Raw genomic sequence first — 25,272 nt, 5'->3', positions numbered from 1 at the left:
TCGTTTCCTGTCAAGAGATTTCACCAAATCTAAAAGCGATGATTATATCTTAGATAAAACTGTGGTGATTAAAGAATGATTTTGTGTAGATTGATTATTTTGTGATTTTATTAGACGGTTCTCCATTCATCAACACTGTGCCGCAGCCAAGAGACTGTTATAATTTGACGGGTATTTAGACACATCGGGACTTAAAAGAGACAGGGTCCATAGACAGGTCACTACGTATAATTCCGCTGTCTTAATCGAAACCGGTAAATCAATATATCTAAAACCGCTTTTAGAATTCGATCGCTGGCTACGCTGCCTTCTACTTTGTTCACGATCGTTGGACACACATAATCGAAATATGAAAAGTCTTAATCACAAAGCGTGGTACCAACATGACGGATTAATCGAAATCTATTATGGAGTGATCTCGGTAATTAATAAAGTTCGTAGATCAATATTGACATTGTTAGCTAACAAGTGTGGCGTGAGACCCGCTGGTTTTATTACACACCCGCAGAGACTCGGAAACTATGTACTGAAACGTTTATGTCATTTTTTTTATAAGACATTTTTATTTATTTATTATTTTTTATTATGACTATTGTGATTGTATTAATAATTAAATTATGGTGACGGGCAGCATTATTTTCTTGAGATCCAGTCAGTGTTTATTTTAGTATTATTTTATTATTAAGCATTTATTTTTATCTTATTTTTAATATCAAATTTAATATTGTCAGCCTTTTATATTAGTAATATTATTATATATAATATTATAAGATGGGAGTTAATTATGATCGACTGAAACTGCCTTGATTGTAACATGCCCCCACCCCCAACCCACCCACCCCTTTCCAAGACCCTGTAGAATGGAGAAAAACACTACCACAGACAAAACAAAGTTTAGCTAAATGTTTTAATACATCTTTGGAAGTAATTCCATTGTTTGATATTTACATTTGCGATTGTGATTGTAACGAATTATTTGATTGGCTCGTACATTTGTTCATTATTTCGCAGGCTTCGGTGGCGCAGTGGTTAAGCCATCGGAGTACAGGCTGGTAGGTACAGGGTTCGCAGCCCGGTACCGGCTCCAACCCAGAGCGAGTTCTTAAGGATCAATGGGTAGGTGTAAGGCCACTACAACCTATTCTCTTTCACAAACCACTCACCAACTAACAACTAACCCACTGTCCTGGACAGTCCAGATAATTGAGGTGTGTGCCCAGGACAGCGTGCTTGAACCTTAATTGGATATAAGCACGAAAATAAGTTGAAATAAATGAATTATTTCATGTGATCAAACAATTTGGTACAGGACTGTGGTGTTTATATATTTAGCTGATACACTGATATACAAATGTTACACATCGTGAATTTTTTTTTTTTTAAAGTGTTGCATTTGTCAGAATTTGTAATGATGGATTGTGTTTGTAGAATACAGAAAAATGTATTTCAGAACATCTAGTCTTCAGATTTTCCGGGCGAGCATGTCCCCGAACTAACGTAGAAAAAAAAGGAAAACGATTTGTTTTGTTTAACGACACCACTAGAGCACACTGATTTATTAATCATCGGCTATTGCATGTCCAACATTTGAAAATTTTGAAATAAAGTCTCAGAGAGGAAACCCGCTATATTTTTTCCATTAGTAGCACGGTTTTTTTTATATCCACCAACCCATAGACAGGATAGCACATACCACTGCCTTTGATATACCAGTCGTGGTTCCACTGGCTGGAACGAAAAACAGCCCAATGGGGAACCCTCGTAGAAAGTCGGACGCTTAGTGCTTTTGTTCTCAAACAGTCGGCCCTCTCTGCAAATGTTCACTTACTTTCGCCATGCCTACTTATGCCTGGCCATGCCTTTACTATTAATATTATGTGCAAACATGTCTTGCAAACACTCTCATAAATGTCATTTTTCACATCATCTTTATGATTCTTTATCGTTTTACCCAGTAATACATGTTAAACAAAAAGTGAATACTTTCCAAAAACATACCAAATCTGAGACTGGCAACTGGGCAAGTAAAATAACATTGCTTGATTATCACAGAAGGGCATCATATTTAGCAGCGATCTACAGTATGCAGTAGCTTGTTGGCACGGCTATCCACTTATAGTCCGTCCCATCCTTCTTCAAAAGTGGTTTTATTTTGTTAATAATTACAGTTTGGTTTCACGTAAGAAGAAAAGTAAAAATGTTTTCGAAATAACAAACAAACACTATTTGTGCGTGCAAGTAACAGAACAATGGGATCAGAAATAAATAATTTGGAGTAAATTCAATAGTATGAAAAAAGGCGTCCCCTCTGGATCCTGGATATATGTAGATATGATTTTAGAAAGAAAGAAATGTTGTATTTAATGACGTACTCAACACATTTTATTTACGGTTGTATGGCGTCGGACATATAGTTAAGGACCACACAGATACTAAGAGAGGAAACCCACTGTCGCCACTTCATGAGCTACTCTTTTCGATTAGCGGAAAAGGATCTTTTATATGCACCATTCCACAGACAGGATAGTACAAATGACGGCCTTTGTTACACCAGTTGTGGAGCACTGGCTGGAACGAGAAATAGTCCAATGAGTCCACTAATGGGTGGCATACATTTTACAGCACGTCGGGTCCATTTTTCAAAATAAAAATTTCATTTTGCCCCCTGGGTATCTGGGACAATTTGTGAGGAAACGCGAATCTAATTAAAATTAGCTCCACTGGTTAATTATTATAACCTGTGGATCTTTCATTCGACCAATCAAAACCTTACTTTCAAAATCATGCCAGTGATTTGAAAAGAATTTGAAAACATTCGGGATTATGACGAGGGTATACGAAATGATTCGGGTGAATTACGATGTATGCCGGAAACTAATTTCAATATAAAATTTTATATAAAATTCGTTTAAAGACGAAAGAAAACGTGATGTTATAGCCATAAAATCTGTTTATACTAGTGTCACGGGGATTCTATAATTCCCGTAACCGAATAAAACACGATTATCAAAATGTCTCTCCTACTTGTATATCTATTAGATCTCTCTGTAACAGGCTGTTAAACCTAGTATGGCTCGTCTCTAGGTATGATCAGAGATACGATCTTATATAAGTATATATAATATAGCACGTTAGTTCTCTAGAAAACACAACAAAAACACAATACACTTTGGAATCTGTATTAATCTACGCTGACAAATGTACAGCCGTAGTATTAAATTAATAACAACAATAATACAACCCAGAACTGATCACTTAATTAGTTAATCTCTAGGTGTCTAGTTACACAATATGCGAATCACTTCACCGTTACACCACACCCACACGTGTGATAATTGAGAAACGCTTCTAGGAGAAGTTAATTAATAAAGGAATTACAACACCATTCCTAACTGGTTAATTTATAATTAACCCTTACTACTCGTTCAGTAACGTGTGATAATTTAGAACGCTTCTTGGGGAACTTAATTAATAAAGGAATTACAGCTCTATTCCTAACGGGTTAATTTTTAATTAACCCTAACTACTCTTCAGTAATCTTGTAACACAGAATTAATACTTATCACAATAAAGACAATAACCTACAGTGTACCTAGGGTCTTCTAGGATGACTGGCTAAGCTTTATATTACCAAATACTCATATAATGTTAGAACAATAAGTCTACGATTTACTTCGTCAGATGACCGAAGACACTGTCTAAAGAATAATGGTATAATACAGTATTAAAATATTTAAGTCACATCAATCACATCAAGGTTATACACAGAGCAGAAATAATATTTACCAAAGTCCAAACGGACTAACGTTCCTCCGGAGCCTTCCTAATCGTTCTCCTAGATCTCTCTAAATTCTAGCTATTTATTCCAAAATCAGAATTGGCCTGAGGGAACAAAGCGGCACCTCACGTATCATCTCATAGTCTACCTCGGTATATTTCTCTCTGATCGTCAGACTACTGACGCCATCGTCGCCAAAACGCGGTTGTAAAACCCGCACTCGCAGAGGTATTACGTAACTACTCGCCACATGGCCTCCACAGCGGGACTAAGTGCATATTGGAACGCAAGAATCGAGGATGGTCGCGCAGAAGTCTTACGTAACAAGTTGTCCACCTGGGCTACGGGCAATAAACTGCACACGGCCCTCTAACACAATTAAAATCGCCACAGGCGAAAACAAATTAAGAGCATGTACCGTGACAACTAGTATACAATTTAGAGTTATTACTGCACTTTCCCCCCTGTTTTTTAATGTTGAAATAGACCAACAAGTTGGCCTATTGCATAAATAGTCTCGCCCGATATTTTTAGAATGTGTATGCTCCCGAATAACGCTATAAAAGGCGAATTGTAATTGGTCGATATTTAAATTGTTATTTATAGATGAAATGTCACTTGGACATGGGAGTCCACGCAATGCTGTCAGATCTACTGGTAGACCAGTAGAGCTAATTGTAATCAGATTACGGAAACCCATGCCTGTTTTTCTTATGTCTGGATTTTACATCCTAATTCGACATTATTGCGGTAAGAGAATCCACTTTGGGCTGTTAGAAGACATACAGACACTGACATTCTAGGAGTAAATGTAATTTGTTTGCAATTTCTACAGCTGGGGAACGCTCTGCAAGTAGGAGACATGTTTATAGTGTCTACAGATTAGGGGATGTCCCTTTAACGAATAGGAAATAAATATAGTTTTCAGGGCTGTATGGCAAGCGAAAAAAAAGAAGAAAGTTTGTTTTGTTTAACGACAATCATCGGCTATTGGATACCAAACATACACAGTCATAGAGAGGAAACCCGCTATATTTTCCCATAAATAGCAAGGGATCTTTTATATGCACCATACCACAGACAAGATAGCACATACCATGGCCTTTGGTATACCAGTCGTGGCGCACTGGCTGTAAAGATAAATAGATTAATGGGCCCACTGACGGGCATCGATCCCAGACCGATCGCGCATCAAGGGAGCGCTTTACCACTGGGCTACATCCTGCCTTCGCCTCTCCCTTTCCTCCACGACATTGATCATGCAGACGCGTGTCAGGGGCGAGCGATTGTGGTTCTTTATTTGAAATGCACCAAAATGGGCCCAAGTGAAGGAAAGAGATTTCTTCTTGACACCCCAACACTTTATTTAATCCGCGGGCTTTAGGTGCCTAGCATACAGTAATTACAACAGACTAGACGATACAAAAAAAGTCACTGTTGCTCCTACATTGATACTCTTATTATATATTAGCAGCAACAGTTCTTTTATTTCTACTTCGTAATACACGGGGCGCGATCAAAGCCAGTGGTGAAGCGCTCGCCTGCTGCGCGATCGGTCTGAGATTGGGCTTTTTCGGCTATTTCTCGTTCCAGACAGTGCACTACGACTGGTATATCAAAGGCTGTAGTATGTGCTGTCCTGTTTGTGGAATTGTGGATATAAAAGATCCCTTGCTACTAATGGATTAGTCTGTCCTGGACGGAGGAGCCCGTAAAAGTCGACACGTGCGCCCTTGACAGGCGTGTGCTACAACAGCGTGTGCTGATAAGCTTGTAGCTTAAAGCAATAAACGAATTGCATGTGCACGTTGAATCATATGACCTGACCTGACCTGACCTGACCTGACCCGACCTGACCCAGTGGTAAAGTGTTGCCGGTTTTCTCTCTAAAACTGACATCCAATAGCCGATGATTAATTAATCAATGTGCTCTAGTGGTGTCGTTACACAAAACAAACTTTTCTCTAAAACTATATGTCAAAATTACAAAATGATTAACATCCAATAGCCGATAATAATAAATCAGTGTGCTCTAGTGGTAAGTTAAACAAAACAAAGTTTTAACTTTTAATAGACAGGACATCACTATCACTGTCTTTATATACCAGTCGTGGAGAACTGTTTAAATTAGGATAGCCTGGTGCGTCTCAGCAAATCGCACAAATCAGTTTAACCAATGCTTTCATCTACCAAACACCGGCCTTGGTGGCGTCGTGGTTAGGCCATCGGTCTACAGGCTGGTAGGTACTGAGTTCGGATCCCAGTCGAGGCATGGACTTTTTAATCCAGATACCGACTCCAAACCCCGAGTGAGTGCTCCGCAAAGCTCAGTGGGTAGGTGTAAACCACTTGCACCGACCAGTGATCCATAACTGGTTCAACAAAGGCCATGGTTTGTGCTATCCTGCCTGTGGGAAGCGCAAATAAAAGATCCCTTGCTGCCTGTCGTAAAAGAGTAGCCTATGTGACGATAGCGGGTTTCTTCTAAAAAAAAACAGTGTCAAAATGACCATATGTTTGACGTCCAATAGCCGATGATAAGATAAAAAATCAATGTGCTCTAGTGGTGTCGTTAAATAAAAACAAACTTTACTTTCATCTACTAAAGCTTCAAGCATGTCCATCGCGTCTACATTTTTAGAAATCACATGAAATGTCACAGACACTCTAACCAACGATCTACATCCAGCTGCTCCAATCTGAAATACCCCGAGCTTCGTTAATCATGTGAGAAAGATTTCCTAGACGGCAGATAAATTATTAAAAATAGATGAAGCAAAAATAGCCCGAAGATGCCGCTACCTACTAAGCCAATTATTACAATGGCGGTTTCGGTTCGGGGAACAACGGTCGCTGGGATGATTGCAATTTGACACTTTCGCCATTTGTAAACCAAGATAATCGAAATTCATCCTAGTGGGATGCTGTCTGCTTGAGGTGCGTTTAATGGCAGGATCAAATCTCGCGAGGCAACAAAGGAGCTGTTTCCTTTTTGAGGAGGTGGTACGTACTAGTAGATATATATATATATATAAAGAAAACACGTGTACAGTATATCTGTATTTAAAAATAGTTATAATCTCATTTTACGTGTTTCATCTTATCTTTAGAAAGGAACTGCTATGTATATGTGTATGTATATAGTCAAACCTGTCCTAGCGGCCACCTATATTCAACGGTCACCTGCCTTGAGCGGCCACTTTTTCCCTCCCAAACGATTTATAACGTAAATGCACCTATAATAAGCGGTCACCTGTCTAACACGGCCAGTCAAATCGGATCCCAAATCGCTAAAATACCTGTATTAAGCGGCCACAGTAAATGTTTACTATTATATAAAAGGGATATTTAACAACAGCGATAAAAAACAACAAATAACTGATCTTCACACCTTCAGGAATACTAGTACCTATTGAGTCCCAACATCTCTACTGTGTATCAGTTAAAAAGGTATGACTATGGAAATCATCTAATTTCCTCTGGGCAGGCTACGCTTGACACTTGTCGATTCACTTACTATGACTAGACCGCATGAAGTAGAAATTAAATAATTAAATGGAAAGAGAAAACAAACTTGTTGAGAATGGTTACTTTAATACATTCCAGTTGAAGTTTTTCCTAAAGGAGGCGAAATGTCAAAAGTTTATTTATAGTAAACTTGAATCACACATCCATTAATTAGCAGTACACTCTAAAACAAGAAATAATGTTTTTAAGACTATATGTCGCAACCTGTAATCAGCAGCCACCTGTCTTAAGCGGCCACTTTTATTTACTCCCTTGTGTGACCGCTTAAGACAGGTTTGACTGTGTGTATATATATATATACACACACATATAGCAGTTCCTTTCTGAAGATAAGATGAAACACGTAAAAGGAGATTATTTCTTATAACTATTTTTAAATACAGATATACTGTACACGTGTTTTTGTTTTTCATTTATATATATATATATATATATATATATATATATATATATATATATATATATATATATATATATATATATAGATAGATAGATACAGATAGATAGATAGATAGATAGATATAAATAGATAGATAGATAGATAGATAGATATAGATATATAGATAGATAGATAATATCTGCTGAGTACAGAATTATCAAGCGGCTTGATGTGTGGGCGCCTACCCGTCTAAATCGGGCACTAGTAAATGCCCTATACATATTCGATCATTAAAGTATTAAGTAACACAGAATTAACTTTAGTAGCAACTTGGTTAAACTTGAACATAATATATACTAGTGTTTAATATTATACTAGTAGTAGTAGTAATCGTAGTGGTAGTCGCAGTGGTAGTCGTAGTCGTAGTGGTAGTAGTAGTCGTAGTCGTAGTCGTAGTGGTAGTAGTGGTAGTCGTAGTGGTAGTAGTGGTAGTCGTGGTAGTAGTCGTGGTAGTCGTAGTGGTAGTCGTGATAGTCGTAGTGGTAGTCGTAGTGGTAGTGGTAGTCGTAGTAGTGGTAGTCGTAGTGGTAGTCGTAGTAGTAGTAGTAGTCGTAGTGGTGGTCGTAGTGGTAGTCGTAGTCGTAGTGGTAGTCGTAGTGGTAGTCGTAGCAGTAGTAGTAGTCGTATTAGTAGTAGTAGTCGTAGTCGTAGTAGTAGTAGTATATTATTAATTAATTAATATTAATTAATTTATTAATTAATTGAAATACCCTAGCCATTACAGTAAATGGATCTGACTTAAGCACGTTAATAACTTGCAAATCGAAGACGAACAACAGGTTTGGTTATTTGCCATGATGTAAATTGCTTTGAAAATACCTCCTTTAACTCCTAGATATAACGGTCTGACATACGGATACGGATAATATAATTGATAAAAATAACACACTCAAATTACTACGAAGGATGTACTAAAACATTTAGCTAAACTCTGGTATGACTCTGGTTGCGCATTTTTGAATCTATGATCTAGGAGGTCTTACGAGCGGTGGGGGCATACTTCAATCAAGGCAGTTTCAATCGATCAAAATTAACTTCCATCTTCAAAATGAGGCCATGAGGAAAATTACTATGGAAATCCGAAATAGCCGATGTCTTCCCAACAGAACAGTAGCAAAACAACACTACACTGACCTACAACACACCTGTGACCATCTCTATTTCAAACATTTTCCCATCCCATCCCATCCCATCCCATAGTACAAATTGTGTGCATGTAAGAATTCTCACATATAAATACCATACGGCTTGAAGATACTTGAGTTCATGCGTAAAGTCATAAACAAAACGTAAAATATGGACAGAGTAATCGAAAGGAAATAAGAATGAAGGAAATGGTTTATTTAACGACGCACTCAACACATTTTATTTACGGTTATATGGCGTCAGACATTTGGTTAAGGACCACACAGATATTGAGGGAGGAAATCCGCTGTCGCTACTTCATGGGCTACTCTTTTTCGATTAGCAGCAAGGGATATTTTATATGCACCATCCCATAGACAGGATAGCACATACCACGGCCTTTGATATACCAGTCGTGGTGCACTGGCTGGAGCGAAAGGAAATAAATAACGAAGGAAAGAGGAAGATAAAGAAACAGCTTATTTGTTTTGTTTAACGACACCACTAGAGCACATTGATTTATTAATCATCGGTTATTGGGTTTCAAACATTTGGTAATTTTGACATACAGTCTTAGAGACGAAACCCGCTACCTGTTACGCAATGCTAGTAGCAAGACATATTTATATGCACCATCCCACAAACAGGATAACATATACCACAGCTTTTGATATACGAGTCGTGGTGCACTGGCTGGAACGAGAAATAACCATGGACGGGGATCGATCCTAGACCGACCGCGCATCAGGCGAGCGCTATAAAAAACAAAACAAAAGATTCAGATACTAAGAGAAAGAAAGAAAGCGTGAGTACATTTTTATCCTGGTTTCCATCGAATCTGTAGCAGCTCGGCGACCGTCGCAGTCCAAACAAATATTCGGTGGGATGTAGGTTTTCTGTCCCAACACTAACGGTCATTTCATTGACATTTGTTGTTTATCTCAAAACAGTCATCTCATTGTTGTATATATCAAAACAGCCATTACATTGTTGTATATATAAAAACCACCATTTCATTGGTTATATCTCAAAACAGCTATTTCATTGTTGTGTATCTCAAAACAGCAATTCCATTGTTTGTATCTCAAAACAGCCATTTCATTGTTGTGTATATCAAAACAGCCATTTCATTGTTGTGTATATCAAAACAGCCATTTCATTGTTGTGTATATCAAAACGGCCATTTCATTGTTGTGTATATCAAAACGGCCATTTCATTGTTGTGTATATCAAAACGGCCATTTCATTGTTGTGTATATCAAAACGGCCATTTCATTGTTGTGTATATCAAAACAGCCATTTTATTGTTGTGTATATCAAAACGGCCATTTCATTGTTGTGTATATCAAAACAGCCATTTCATTGTTGTGTATATCAAAACAGCCATTCTATTCGCGTCCAACTATTAAGCGATTACAAGATGTTGTCAGGGAGTTGAATTAATGAATTAATGTTTAACGACACCCCAGCACGAAAAATACATCGGCTATTGGGTGTCAAACTATGGTAAATGCAAACAATAAGTGATGATCAACATCAGTATAAAAATTCAACAGTTAAATTAAAACACAATGTAAAGAACTGTGCAAAAAATACAAATATCACAGATACATACAATTAAAATTTAGAGTAAAAGTTAGTATCACGTACAAATTGTCAGGGAGTTGGGTCTAGGAAAATCGAAATGGATGTCTACCAAAATTGAAAAAAAGAAAAGCAAACTGAAAACTGTTTAAATGGTTTATATTCTTAAAATGTGTTATTACAGTTAAAACAGTTTGTTCACTCACCCACTTTCCCGGATGTGGATGAACATTTTATAGCTGTGTTTCGCTCTAGATAGCAATACGAGAAACCTCGATGACGTAGGACTACAAATCCTGTACAAATGGCTGTCCGTTATCGCGTTACTGGAATATATTGATACGTTCAAACAGTTGGCAAACACCGTGTGATACAGAGTAGCTCGTCAATAATGGCTTACTTGATTCGGCTAAATCGTGTCTGTGATTTCTCCAAGGACTTGTTAATCAAGACACCCCGAGACGCAAGACACACTCGGTTTGTGGCGAGCTCTCGCGAGATTATGTCGAGACAGGAGTAAAATCCAATGAAACAGTCTATAAAAATACAATTTTTTTTTTTTTGTTTCAGCCATCAAGAGTAAAAATTATTTTTAATCTCAGAAACGATTTTACACATTCTACAGCGACATTTGTTGACTCGCTACTTCTCATAGTTCGATTTAGGTAATAGTTCGTTTTAAATCAATAATATAAAATACTGGGGTGCTTTTTCAGATCGTTCTTTGATGATTAATGAAGGTTGACTGCTCGCAATTTAAATAAGCCATTGGTTTGAAGTTACTCGTGTGTTTTTCTTGTTGTTGTGTTTTAGTACTAAATGATAAAAACTCTCACAGTGTAATTGGTATTCTGTCACTTGTATAATAGCAACATGCGGTCGTGTCGGGTGAGGGAAGGGAGGGAGAGCGAGGTGGAGCAAGACAGAGTCAGAGGGAGAGAGAGGGGGAGGGGAGTAAGACAGAGACAAATGGACAGAGAGAGAGGCAGAGAGAGAGAGAGAGAGAGAGAGAGAGAGAGAGAGAGAGAGAGAGAGAGAGAGAGAGAGAGAGAGGGGGGAGAAAGTGGAGATAGACAGACAGAGACAGAGAGACAAAGAGAGAGAGAGGAGGATAAGGGCAAGAGAGAGAGAGAGAGAGAGAGAGAGAGAGAGAGAGAGACAGACAGTGACAGAGAGAAAGACAGAGACAGACAGAGAGAGAGAGAGAGAGAGAGAGAGAGAGAGAGAGAGAGAGAGAGAGAGAGAGAGAGAGAGAGAGAGACAGACAGAGACAGAGAGAAAGACAGAGACAGACAGAGAGAGAGAGAGAGAGAGAGAGAGAGAGAGAGAGAGAGAGACACGCACACACACACAGACAGACAGAGAGAAAGACAGAGACAGAGAGAGTGAGAGATTAGTGGGAGGGAAGGAGGACTCGCTACCTATTCCTACAGATAAAGCAGCAAGGAATCTTCCATATCCACTTCCACCTATACACATGGCAGTACCACTGAGCTATACTCCGCCCCGTGTAGGAGAGTACCGCAGAGAAAGGTTCACACTCGTTTGTTCATCGTTATTTTAAAATGATACCCCTTTTTTAATGTAATAATAACGCTTGATTCCAGTGTGATGGCTCGAGTTCGTTTGAAATTGCACAAACTTGAGTCCAACAGTCCAGTCCCGTGTGTCATTCATGCAATCAACATGTTTTTTATGCCGCAGTTGGCTGTTTCCAATGAACCCTGACTCTGGGGGTGTCTCGGCTTCCCATGAACGATGACGAGGTCAGGCCACATCTGCTTCAACTCAGTGATAACTTGCGCTGTGAATTCGGACCCGTTGTCACTTTGTAGTATTGAAGGGGCTCCCTGCAGAAGGTAGATGTCCAGCAACTGATAAGCTACTTCCGATGTACGCTTAGAAGTGAGAAGACGCAGGATGCAGAACTTGGTAAGATGGACTTGGTACACCATGATCCATTTGTGTTGACCATGGCACATAGACTGCATATCGATGAGGTCAACTTGCGCTCTGGAACTGAAGTCCTTAGACAGGATTGGTTTGACGACAATTCCCTTGGTAGTTGTCCGTTTCCGTTTTCTCTGGCACTCGATGCACATGGCCTTGAATAAGGTAATAGCATCCTGGGTGATGTTGGCGTACTTCATTGTTGATCTCCTTGATAATCTTGTCTCGTCCTCCATGACCAGTAGCGATGTGGGCACGCTTGATGATGTCAAAGGTCTCCTCGATGGTAGCGAAGTACAGTGGATGTTCCTGGTTTGGCTTCTTTCTGATGAGCTTTTGAACGTCCCCACACTGCAGTAGTTCATATTTCTTAAGCAAGTAAAACTGACGCGGTGATTTCTTGGGTGCCTGGGTGGCTTCCAGCAACTCGCCAACAGTCTTAATGTATTCGTCCTTAGGTAGAAAGATACACTTATTCTCTCCATAACTCGTGTACAGCGAACGCCCGAAAGTCTCCTCTAGATCCATTTTGCTAGTGACAGAGAACACCATTCACCAGGATATTTATACCTACCAATCAAATGAAGCCAGTCAAAGGAAATCAGCAGCCTAAATCAAGCATTGTTTTTCCAACTAATCCCATCTGCGTCCTAGCAGGCTGGCACATCTTTATTGTGTTCTACAGACAGGATTAGTTAAAACAGCAGTGGTGGATTATACAGATTAGCTGTAACATTGTCTATGAAATGATTTAACAATGAACATGTACATCAAAGGTATTGTGACCAATCAAGGAGAACTTGGACTACATTGATCAAAAGACTTGTTTTGAACTGAGAACTTGGTCTACATTGATCTAAAGACTTGTTAATACCATTCTGCACGTTTCAGGTAATCTGTATAAATTAGTGAAGTATATTTCAGGTAATACGTATATTACCTGATTTTTTCAGCTAATATACATATTACCTGAGTGAAACAGGTAATATACATATTAGCTGAAAAAATCAGTTAATATACATATTACCTGATTATACAGATTAACTGTAACATATATATATATATATATATAAATAATATATATAAGAAAATATATATATATTCAGTTTTACCTTTGGGCGAGGAATATATTTTTTGTTTTTTATATATATATATATATTTTTTTTTTTTTTTTTTTGGGGGGGGGGGGCTTTTTTGTGGGTTTTTTGTTCATGGAAGTTTGAAGCACTTTGAATACTGTATTGCGAAGATGTTCATGATACCGAATGTACGACTAAAAATGGGCTAACCCTCAACAGATAAATCAACGCATTCAGGAAACCTCTGAATAATATACAACATTTATATCAAAATATAATGAGAGGATTTAGCAGACTTAAATGTATAAAGCCTTCTCAGAATATCGCGGTATTTATGTTCGTGTCTCGCCTTTACCTAGTGAAAAGATGTGATGTAGCTGTAACCTTCCCGACGGCAGCGTTCATGGCTGCCATGACGTCAAAATTTGCCCTAGGCTCCAAAACGTGAGTTCCACATAAGTTTAATGTTTTAAAGTTTGTTTTGATTGGAATTGTTTTGGTTTGGTTTGGTTTTATTTATTTATTTATTTATTTATTTATTCTTCTTTTTCTTCTTACTATTATTATTATTATTATTTTTATTATTATATTATTATTATTATTATTATTATTATTATTATTTTGCATTTAAACTTTTTAACCTGCATTGAAATGAACATTTATTGGTGCAACTATTAACGATACCGAATACGTTTGTGGTAAGCGAATACGTTTTTAACATGGTAAGCGAGACTTAATTTCGTGACATTTCATCTTGAGGAATTCTTGTTTTTATTATCCAATCCAACACTGTTTACAAGAGAAAGTGTATGGATTTTTATTGTTGTTGTTTGGGGGTGGGGGGTTGTTGTTTTTGTTTGTTTTGTTTTGTTTTGTTTTGTTTTTTTCTGGGGGGGGGGGGTTAAACCATGGAGATACCTGAATAACATACACAAAATTATAGCAAAATATAATGAATGTAATATAAAATATTTTCAAATATATTCAACAAAATAAATTAAGGTTGCACGCCACCACTGATTTCTCCTTGCAGTTCAAAACAATTGCTGTGTCAGAATATATTCTGTGACCGGCCTCGGTGGCGTCGTGGTTAGGCCATCGGTCTATAGGCTGGTAGGTACTGGGTTCGGATCCCAGTCGAGGAATGGGATTTTTAATCCAAATACCGACTCCAAACCTTGAGTGAGTGCTCCGCAAGGCTCAATGGGTAGGTGTAAACCACTTGCACCGACCAGTGATCCATAACTCGTTCAACAAAGGCCATGGTTTGTGCTATCCTGCCTGTGGGAAGCGCAACTAAAAGATCCCTTGCTGCTAATCGGAAAGAGTAGCCCATGTAGTGGCGACAGCGGGTTTCCTCTCAAAACTCTGTGTGGTCCTTAACCATATGTCTGACACCATATAACAGTAAGTAAAATGTGTCGAGTGCGTCGTTCAATAAAACATTTCTTTCTTTCCCTCTTTTTTGCAAACAAATGGCTAAAATGGCTGAGTCGGTTATATAACAATTACTGTTATATACATCCCAAAGTAAGGATTATTTAGAGAATTCACGAATAATGGGTTCGCATTCTGTCGAATTACTGAACACCTTCCGCTAACCTCGACAGATCGTGGGACAAGACGTAACCCAGTGGTAAAACGCTCGCTTGATACGCGGTCGATCTACCTACCTGTGAGAAGCGCAAATAAAAGATCCCTTGCTGCTAATCGGAAAGAGTAGCCCATGTAGTGGCGACAGCGGGTTTCCTCTCCAAATGTGTGTGGTCCATAACCATATATCCGACGCCATATAAGCGTAAATAAAATGTGTTGAGTGCGTCGTTAAATAAGACATTTCCTTCCTTGTCTTTGCGGATTAATTCGTCTTTTCCCGTCAATCGCCGAAAATAGTGCAACATTGAGGTTATAAACGTAATTTCTTGCTTTTAAGTTAAGATGATAGTTAATCTAACCAAGCGGGTATTTTTTTAAAATATAATTTACAGACTTGATTTGTTTATTTTTGATCCTATACGCCCCCACCCCCGTCGTGCTCATATCCAATTAAGGTTCAAGCATGCTGTCCTGGGCACATACCTCAGCTATCTGGGCTGTCTGTCCAGGACAATGGGTTAGTTGTTAGTGGTTGGTGAGAGAAAAGATAAGACAGACAAGATAGTGGTTTTACATCTACCCACTGAGTCGTTAAAACTCGCTCTGGGTGGGAGCAAGTGTTGGGCTGAAAGCCGGTACCGGGCTGCGAACCCAGTACCAACCAGCCTTATGTCCGATGGCTAAACCACGACACCACCACCGAAGCCGGTAGTTGTTAATCTCAGCGCACCTGCCGTAAGTCGGGAGTTGGGAGGGGGAGGGGGGAATTACAATGCAACCGCCGAGTAGGCCAATTTTCTGTTGGCATTGCATACACTGTCAATTTGAAAATTGGTTAAAACAGCGCTGATGAATCTGAATCTGTGATGGTTTACTGCATGTTCAACTAACTGACTTGATGTTTACGTTAGGAAAGCTGTAATCTTTTAATCTTGTACGTTTAAACGAAATGAACTACGTACTGACGAACATGGATGATTAAAGGGGTTTTAAAACTGTTCCGCGTGTGTAATCGATTCAGTGTGTTACGGAATGGCTTTGTTAGTACTCGCTTTAAACAACACGGCCGCTGATATATTGGAACTAGCTGGTCTTATTTTGGGATGCCTCTTGTTTTTTTTTTTTGTTTTTTTTTTCGTGAGTTGGGGGAGGGAGGAGGTTGCCAGGGTCATAGCTAGCGGGGGTGAGGCAATTGTTTTAATAGTTATTGGTATTGTTTTACTTTGTTATTGATATTGAAGTTTTAAGTATGTAACCTACCTAAAATAGCTGCAAAATGGTATTACAGAGCCTCTAGATTTCAAAATTGCCAGGGGACATGCCACCGGAACCCCCTAGTGACTTGTGCCTTAAATGATCTTTAGTTCCTAGCATTTATCTGTCCCTGACCCCACTCCTCCTCCACACAAAAAAACCCCCATAGTGACGGCCCTGGATGCTTAAACAGCGAAGATTGGGCAGAGGCAGAAGTCCGAACAAGGATGGTAAGGAAGGAAATGCTTTATTTAACGACGCACTCAACACATTTTATTTATGGTGATCCGTCGGACATATGGTTAAGGACCACACAGATATTGGGAGAGGAAACCCGCTGTCGCCACTTCATGGGCTACTCTTTTCGATTAGCAGCAAGGGTTCTTTTATATGCACCATCCCACAGACAGGATAACACATACCACGGTTTTTGATATACCAGTCGTGGTGCAGTGGTTAGAGCGAGAAATAGCCCAATGGGCCTACCGACGGGGATCGATCCCAGACCGACCGCGCATCAGGCGAGCGCTTTACTACGGGGCTACGTATCCTTATTTTAACCTCTCTTAGGTAAAATGAGATGTGTGGGAGTTTCTGTCTGCTTTTTAATGGTTTATTATTATTGTGGTATGTGCTATACTGTCTGTGGGATGGTGCATATAAAAGATCCCTTGCTGCTAATGGAAAAAATGTAGCGTGTTTCTTCTCTAAGATTATATGTCAAAATTACCAAATATTTGGCATCCAATAGTCGATGATTAATAAATCATTGTGATCTAGTGGTGTCGTTAAACAAATCACACATTTTGGCTTCTTATCAAACAGACATTCCTTCCATTTCTCCCTTCCCTTCATTTTCCATCTTTTCGCATCCATTCTGTCTTATCGTCTCATTTTCTTTGTTTCACTTTCCTCCAATCCTTAATGTTATTTTACTTGGTTTACGCCAAGACGACACTTATGTATAAAGTGTTTGGGTCGAGTGTTCCAAACAATCCTTGCTCGTGTTTATGTTGATCACCATGACTACGACCCTAGTTACCACTCTTTGTACAAAGATCTATGCAGTATTCTATTTGGATTGAGATAGATATAAACAGCTATGTAGTGTAAACACAGAGGATTGCGTGTACTAGCATTTCTTTCAAACTCAAAACACATTCCTTGCATACTTAATAGATCTAATACTAAACAGCATGACGATGTTCTTAGATCAAGCGGAGATGGGTGAGGAGGGCCAAGTAAATCGCCCCCATCCCGCAACCCCCCCCCCAAAAAAAACACCCCAAAAAACAACAACAAAAAACAACAACAAAAAACAACAACACACAAACAAAAAACAACAACAAACAAACAAACAAACAAACAAACCCACTAAGAACATTTAAACACATACTTTTAACACTTAATGAAAAGCACGTGTGTGTGTGTGTGGTGTATGTGAGGCAGACATACAGACAGACTGACAGTGAGAGAGAGAGAGAGAGAGAGAGAGAGAGAGAGAGAGAGAGAGAGAGAGAGAGAGAAACAGAGGTGTGTGTGGGGGGGGGGGGGGGGAATAATATGTTATATTAGGCATATTCTGATTTTTGTTTTATTGACCACGAGTTTATAATTTGATGGTTTGGCTTGCAGTTAGTTTTAGACGGGCACGGTCTTACAATACAGTTCAGTACATATTATTTTTAAAAGATTGCTAAAGTTGCACTTTGAAGATGATTCTTCATATCACGATGGAATAAAATAGGTATTAACTACGCACATGACAAAGATATAATTGTAAAATAAACAAATAAATGCCACAAAATTAAATAAATGTGTATTTTCAAACAGTTTTTTCAAACGTTAGCTGGTGGGAGGACAATTTGGGTCGTTGATAGTGGTTGTTTTCTGTTGGTCTACAGTGGCAGATCCAGAAATCCATTGGGGGGGGGGGGGGATGGAACTTTGGGGGAATTTTGGATGGGATCGTAACAAAATGAAAATTAATATATAATAAAATTATAACTGTCGCAAAATTTAGGGGGGCGGGCTCCTGCCCCCCCCCCCCAGTAGATCCGCCTCTGGTTTATTTTGTGGTTTTGATTTTGATTTTTAAAAATAGTATTTTTCAAGAAAATTCCACGTATACTCAGTTTCCATCCGTTACATGTCAAACAGGAGCTTATTTTTTTTAATGTTTAAGTACAAAACTAGACCTACACAGACGTCCCTCCCTTTAAATGTAAAGTGATGTACGATTAAAAACACACGAGTTGTAATGTAAAAGGTCTCACGTGGAAGCGCATATAGTATTACTATTATAGTTATTATACCGCACATCAATGAACAAAAATCGCACAGAATGACTTCCAAAAATAACTAAACAATACACGGAAAAGCACAGATAAAAGACCGTGGAAATGACGTCGCTAACTATTTCACTATTTATCAATGAAACTTTACATTCTTACGCCACCATCTATCAATGAAGTTTACACAAACAATATTATAAATATATATTTTGTTACATTATGCTACCAACATTAATTATAAGACTTGACAGCAAGTATTTTTCCGATTTAAAAATATGAATTGAAAGAATCATTCGCACACTTTTTGCATGAAGATCTATGTGGAGTTGTACTGTGTGACACAGTCGATCACCTGATCATAGTGAGATTTCAAAAGGCATATTCCACAATTGATGTAAAGAGACGATAAATATCACATTGGTATCTCTTCCACCGCGGTGTGATAAATTGTGGAATATGTCTTTTGAGAGGTCATGATCTCTGGTCAGGTGATATTCTTTGGATAAAGTCGCTAATCTGTGTTATATAAAATGTACTGTTGTTCATTGTAACATTTAGAAGTTGGGCTTTATTCCACTACTGTGTTAAAAATATTTGAAGGCGCTGTTCCACTACTGTGTTAAAAGTATTTAAAGGCGCTATTCCACTACTATTTTAAAAGTATTTAAAGGCGCTATTCCACAACTGTGTTAAAATTAATTAAAGGCGCTGTTCCACTACTATGTTAAAAGTATTTAAAGGCGCTGCTCCACGACTGTGTCAAAAGTATTTAAAGGCGCTATTCCACAACTGTGTTAAAATTATTTAAAGGCGCTGTCCCACTACTGTGTTAAAAGTATTTAAAGGCGCTGTTCCACTACTGTGTTAAAAATATTTAAAGGCGCTACTTCAGTATTGATAAAGTATTTAAAGGCGCTGTTCCACTACTGTGTTAAAAGTATTTAAAGGCGCTGTTCCACTAGTGTTAACATTATTTAAAGGAACTGTTCCACTACTGTGTTAAAAGTATTTCAAGGCGCTATTGCACTACTATGTTAAAATTATTTAAAGGCGCTTTTCCACTAATATGTTAAAATTATTTAAAGGCGCTGTTCTACAACTGTGTTAAAAGTATTTAATGGCGCTGTTCCACTACTGTCTTAAAAGTATTTAATGGCGCTGTCCCACTACTGTGTTAAAATTATTTAAAGGCGCTGTTCCACTACTGTGTCAAAAGTATTTAAAGGCGCTGTTCCACTACTGTGTTAAAAGTATTTAAAACATGGCGACATATTCGTATGTTTGTTTTATGAAGGTACTGATAACCATTGGCAGCGATACAACGAGTTTATAAACTCTGTAGTTATGTTTGTATTTTGCATTATAAATAATGTTATAATAAATTAAGAGATTGCAGCTTTAAGGAAGCAAACCATGCATCAATGTTTCGTGTTCAGAAATTAAACGTGTTACAGAAACGTATCCAAATCACCCTGCTACGTCTGTTCGACTATTTATTGTTTAATTAGGAGAATAAAATCATATTGTAAAGAAACCTACCTAAGTCATCGATGTTCTTTAACATATTGAGCACTGTTTATTGTTTAATTAGATTTAAGAGAATAAAGTCATATTGTAAAGAAACTTACCTAAGTCATCGATGTTCTTTGACATATTGAGTGAAACTCCTATAAGAACAACACTGAACAGCAGCAGTGTGAATGACACTATAGCCACTGCACGTGCAACACGTTTCCGTTGCTTGCTGGCTGGGTCATCTGTCAATTTCGCGCTTTCTGCAGACACACTCACAGTTGTCGCCTGCTCCGTGACGTCATTGTCATTTTCAGTATGACAGGACAAAATTTCGATCCCGTCATCCTCAGTTGTGGTCATGACGTAACGCACGTGTTGTCGAACTGCACGTGCCTGACTCCCGACGTCTGCAGCGTTGATCAGTCTGCCGAATGCACGTCTTACGTGACAGACATCGTGATGAAACGAGGTCACTTCAGAATAGCATTCCTTTCTTCAGAGTCAAACCCAGTAGCTTCATCACGTCTGTACTCGAACAAAGCCACAACACGCTTTAAAAGAAGAGTTGCAACAAACTGAAAGGCTAAACTGAAACCCCGAGATTCATTTTATCAATAATTTCACTCCACAAGTATACACAATACACGGATCAGTCAGAGAAAGAATAACACTATGAGTCGATAATATGTGTAGGCCTACTGGCTTTTTTCTGAAGTTGAATGGAATTTGTGAATGTTGAAGAACACACACACAAAAACCAACTAGCCACAGATTCCACGAGATGGTACGTTAGCATAGAATGCGTTGCTTCATCAAAAATAGATGAGCCAGATTTACTTAGCGCTGATCGCAGTAAATCAGCCCTCCTAACGGCCCGTCTTGAAGATGTGACGTGGCGGCATTGAACGGGCGTTACGTTTACCGATCTGGTTTGATGTGTGATCGTTGTATCTTGTCCCAGGCAAACGGTGCCAGGAGGATCACACTCGTTGGGCGAACCGTCCAATTGGAATTACTCAGCGCCCCGTTAGCGCAGGTGTGAGAAACTGATTTCTTAGAGAGGAGTCCCGACGTGATTGGAGCTTTATATGTATCATATATATCATGCTATCACAGTGTCAGATGTAAGAGTTTTCTAGGGGTAGATTTACATTCTCCATGCTATTACAGGGTCAGATGTAAGAGTTTTCTAGGGGAGGGGGGTCTTTTTATATTCCATGCCATAACAGGGTCAGATGTAAGAGTTTTCTAGGGGGGGGGGGGGGGGCTTTTTATACTCCATGCTATCACAGGGTCAGATGTAAGAGTTTTCTAGGGGGAGATTTACATTCTCCATGCTATCACAGGGTCAGATGTAAGAGTTTTCTAGGGGGAGATTTATATACTTCATGCTATCACAAGATCAGATGTAACAGTTTTCTAGGGGGAGATTTATATACTCCATGCTATAACAGGGTCAGATGTAAGAGTTTTCTAGGGGAGATTTACAATCTCCATGCTATCACAGGGTCAGATGTAAGAGTTTTCTAGGGGAGGGGGGTCTTTTTATATTCCATGCCATAACAGGGTCGGATGTAAGAGTTTTCTAGGGGAGGGGGGGGGGCCTTTTTATACTCCATGCTATCACAGGGTCAGATGTAAGAGTTTTCTAGGGGGAGATTTACATTCTCCATGCTATCACAGGGTCAGATGTAAGAGTGTTCGGGGGGGGGGAGGTGTCTTTTTATACTCCATGCTATCACAGGGTCAGATGTAAGAGTTTTCGGGTGGGGGGGGGTGTCTTTTTATACGCCATGCTATCACAGGATCAGATGTAAGAGTTTTCTAGGGGGAGATTTACATTCTCTATGCTTTCACAGGGTCAGATGTAAGAGTTTTCTAGGGGAGGGGGGGGCCTTTTTATACTCCATGCTACCACAGGGTCAGATGTAAGAGTTTTCGGGGGGGGGGGTCTTTTTATACTCCATGCTATCACAGGATCAGATGTAAGAGTTTTCTAGGGGGAGATTTACATTCTCCATGCTATCACAGGGTCAGATGTAAGAGTTTTCTAGGGGGAGATTTATATACTCCATGCTTTCACAGGGTCAGATGTAAGAGTTTTCTAGGGGAGGGGGGCTTTTTATACTCCATGCTATCACAGGGTCAGATGTAAGAGTTTCTAGGGGAGGGGGGGGCCTTTTTATACTCCATGCTATCACAGGGTCAGATGTAAGAGTTTTCTAGGTGTATATTTATATACTTCATGCTATCACAGGGTCAGATGTAAGAGTTTACTGGGGGGGGGGGGGACTTTATATATATATCATGCTATCACAGGGTCAGATGTATGGGTTACCTAGGGGGATATTTATATACTCCATGCTATCACAGGGTCAGATGTAAGAGTTTTCTAGGGGTATATTTATATATTTCATGCTATCACAGGGTCAGGTGTAAGAGTTTACTGGGGGGGGGGGGGCTTTATATATATATATATATATATATATATATCATGCTATCACAGGGTCAGATGTAAGGGTTACCTAGGGGGAGTTTTATATACTCCATGCTATCATAGGGTCAGATGTAAGTGTTTTCTAGGGAAGATATATATATATATATATATATATATATATATATATATATATATATATATATATCATGCTATCACAGGGTCAGATGTAAGTGTTTTCTAGGGGTATATTTATATACTCCATGCTATCACAGGGTCAGGTGTAAGAGTTTTCTAGGGGGAGATTTATATACTCCATGCTATCACAGGGTCAGATGTAAGAGTTTTCTAGGTGAGATTTATATATACCATGCTATCACAGGGTCAGATGTAAGGGTTTTCTAGGGGGAGATTTATATACTCCATGCTATCGCAGGGTCGAATGTAAGAGTTTTCGAGGGGGGGGGGTATACTCCATGCTATCACAGGGTCAGATGTAAGAGTTTTCTAGGGGTAGATTTATATACTCCATGCTATCACAGGGTCAGATGTAAGAGTTTTCTAGGTGAGATTTATATATATATATATATATATATATATATCATGCTATCACAGGGTCAGATGTAAGAGTTTTCTAGGGGTAGATTTATATATTCCATGCTATCACAGGGTCAGATGTAAGAGTTTTTTAGGAAGCGTGTAATGGATCTTTTATATGCGCTATCCCACAGACATGATAGAACATACCACGGCGTTTGGATTGATCCAAACCCGATCGCGTATCAGGCGAACGCTTTACCACTGGTCTATAATAATTGTTTTCAAAGTAGGAGTCTCTAAAGGCCATGTTTAGCATGTTAGGAATTTGGTACTTTGAAAGTTAACATGCTATTAAATGTTCTCTTTGAGTGCATTTGGATTGTAATTTATGTTTTTGTTTTTATTCAATAAATAGGGCGAGATATAGCCCAGTGGTAAAGCGCTCGCTCGATGCGCGGTCGCTTTGGGATCGATCCTCGTCGGTGGGCCCATTGGGCTATTTCTCATTCCAGCCAGTGCACCACGACTGGAACATCAAAGGCCTTTATTCAGTCAAACAAATGATTAGAGAAGGAAGGAAATGATTTATTTAACGACGCACTCAACACATTTTATTTACAGTTATACGGCGTCTCCTTACCCTTCCCTATAGGTTCACCGACGGGGATCGATTAGACCGTCCGCGCATCAAGCGCTACGTCCCGCCACTCAAATGATTTCCTTTTGAAGAGGGATTCGGTTGTTTTGTTTGTTTGTTGTTGTGGCCGGGGGGGGGGGGGGGGGGTTGGGGGAGGGGGTTTGGGGGTTGTTGTTGGGTTTTTTTGTTTTGTTTTGTTTTGTTTTGTTGTTTTTTGTTAGGCCTTTCTTTTCCTTGCTCTGCCTTTCCTTTCCTTCCCTTCCTTTCTTTTCCTTGCTCTGCCTTTCCTTTCCTTCCTTTCTTTTCCTTGCTCTGCCTTTCCTTTCCTTCCCTTCCTTTCTTTTCCTTGCTCTGCCTTTCCTTCCCTTCCTTTCTTTTCCTTGCTCTGCCTTTCCTTTCCTTCCCTTCCTTTCTTTTCCTTGCTCTGCCTTTCCTTCCCTTCCTTTCTTTTCCTTTCCTTTCCTTCCCTTCCTTTCTTTTCCTTGCTCTGCCTTTCCTTTCCTTTCCTTCCTTTCTTTTCTTTTCCTTGCTCTGCCTTTCCTTTCCTTCCTTCCTTTCTTTTCCTTGCTCTGCCTTTCCTTTCCTTCCTTTCCTTCCTTGCTCCTTCCTTTCCTTTCTTCCTTTCCTTGCTCTGCCTTTCCTTTCCTTCCCTTCCTTTCTTTTCCTTGCTCTGCCTTTCCTTTCCTTTCCTTCCTTTCTTTTCCTTGCTCTGCCTTTCCTTTCCTTCCTTTCCTTTCTTTTCCTTGCTCTGCCTTTCCTTTCCTTCCCTTCCTTTCTTTTCCTTGCTCTGCCTTTCCTTTCCTTTCCTTCCTTTCTTTTCCTTGCTCTGCCTTTCCTTTCCTTCCCTTCCTTTCTTTTCCTTGCTCTGCCTTTCCTTTCCTTCCTTTCTTTTCCTTGCTCTACCTTTCCTTTCCTTCCTTTCTTTTCCTTGCTTCCTTTCCTTCCCTTCCTTTCTTTTCCTTGCTCTGCCTTTCCTTTCCTTCCTTTCTTTTCCTTGCTCTGCCTTTCCTTTCCTTCCTTTCTTTTCCTTGCTCTGCCTTTCCTTTCCTTCCCTTCCTTTCTTTTCCTTGCTCTGCCTTTCCTTTCCTTTCCTTTCTTTTCCTTGCTCTGCCTTTCCTTTCCCTTCCTTCCTTTCTTTTCCTTGCTCTGCCTTTCCTTCCCTTCCTTTCTTTCTTTTCCTTGCTCTGCCTTTCCTTCCCTTCCTTTCTTTTCCTTGCTCTGCCTTTCCTTTCCTTCCCTTCCTTTCTTTTCCTTGCTCTCCTTCCTTTCCTTGCCTTTCCTTCCTTCCTTTCCTTTCTTTTCCTTGCTCTGCCTTTCCTTCCCTTCCTTTCTTTTCCTTGCTCTGCCTTTCCTTTCCTTCCTTTCTTTTCCTTGCTCTGCCTTTCCTTCCCTTCCTTTCTTTTCCTTGCTCTGCCTTTCCTTTCCTTCCTTTCCTTTCCTTCCTTTCTTTTCCTTGCTCTGCCTTTCCTTTCCTTCCCTTCCTTTCTTTTCCTTGCTCTGCCTTTCCTTTCCTTCCTTT

The 25,272-nt window shown here is 39.3% G+C and overlaps 1 protein-coding gene across 2 annotated transcripts in view; it reads right to left on the bottom strand.

Moving 5' to 3' along the window:
• Positions 1-21,108, bottom strand: part of LOC121385689 — an 83,563-nt gene extending 62,455 nt beyond the window's left edge. For both annotated transcript variants that reach the window (XM_041516460.1, XM_041516461.1), the window contains exon 1: positions 20,256-21,108. In XM_041516460.1, coding sequence (XP_041372394.1) covers positions 20,256-20,502 — 247 coding nt within the window. In that variant the 5' untranslated portion in view covers positions 20,503-21,108. The remainder of the gene's footprint in view (positions 1-20,255) is intronic.
• Positions 21,109-25,272: the final 4,164 nt, after the last annotated feature.

This window comes from Gigantopelta aegis, chromosome 11, assembly GCF_016097555.1.
Source record: "Gigantopelta aegis isolate Gae_Host chromosome 11, Gae_host_genome, whole genome shotgun sequence".
NCBI classification, from domain to species: domain Eukaryota; kingdom Metazoa; phylum Mollusca; class Gastropoda; order Neomphalida; family Peltospiridae; genus Gigantopelta; species Gigantopelta aegis.
The sequence above is the reverse complement of the archived record's forward strand: the minus strand, read 5'-3'. Positions and strand labels throughout refer to the sequence as shown.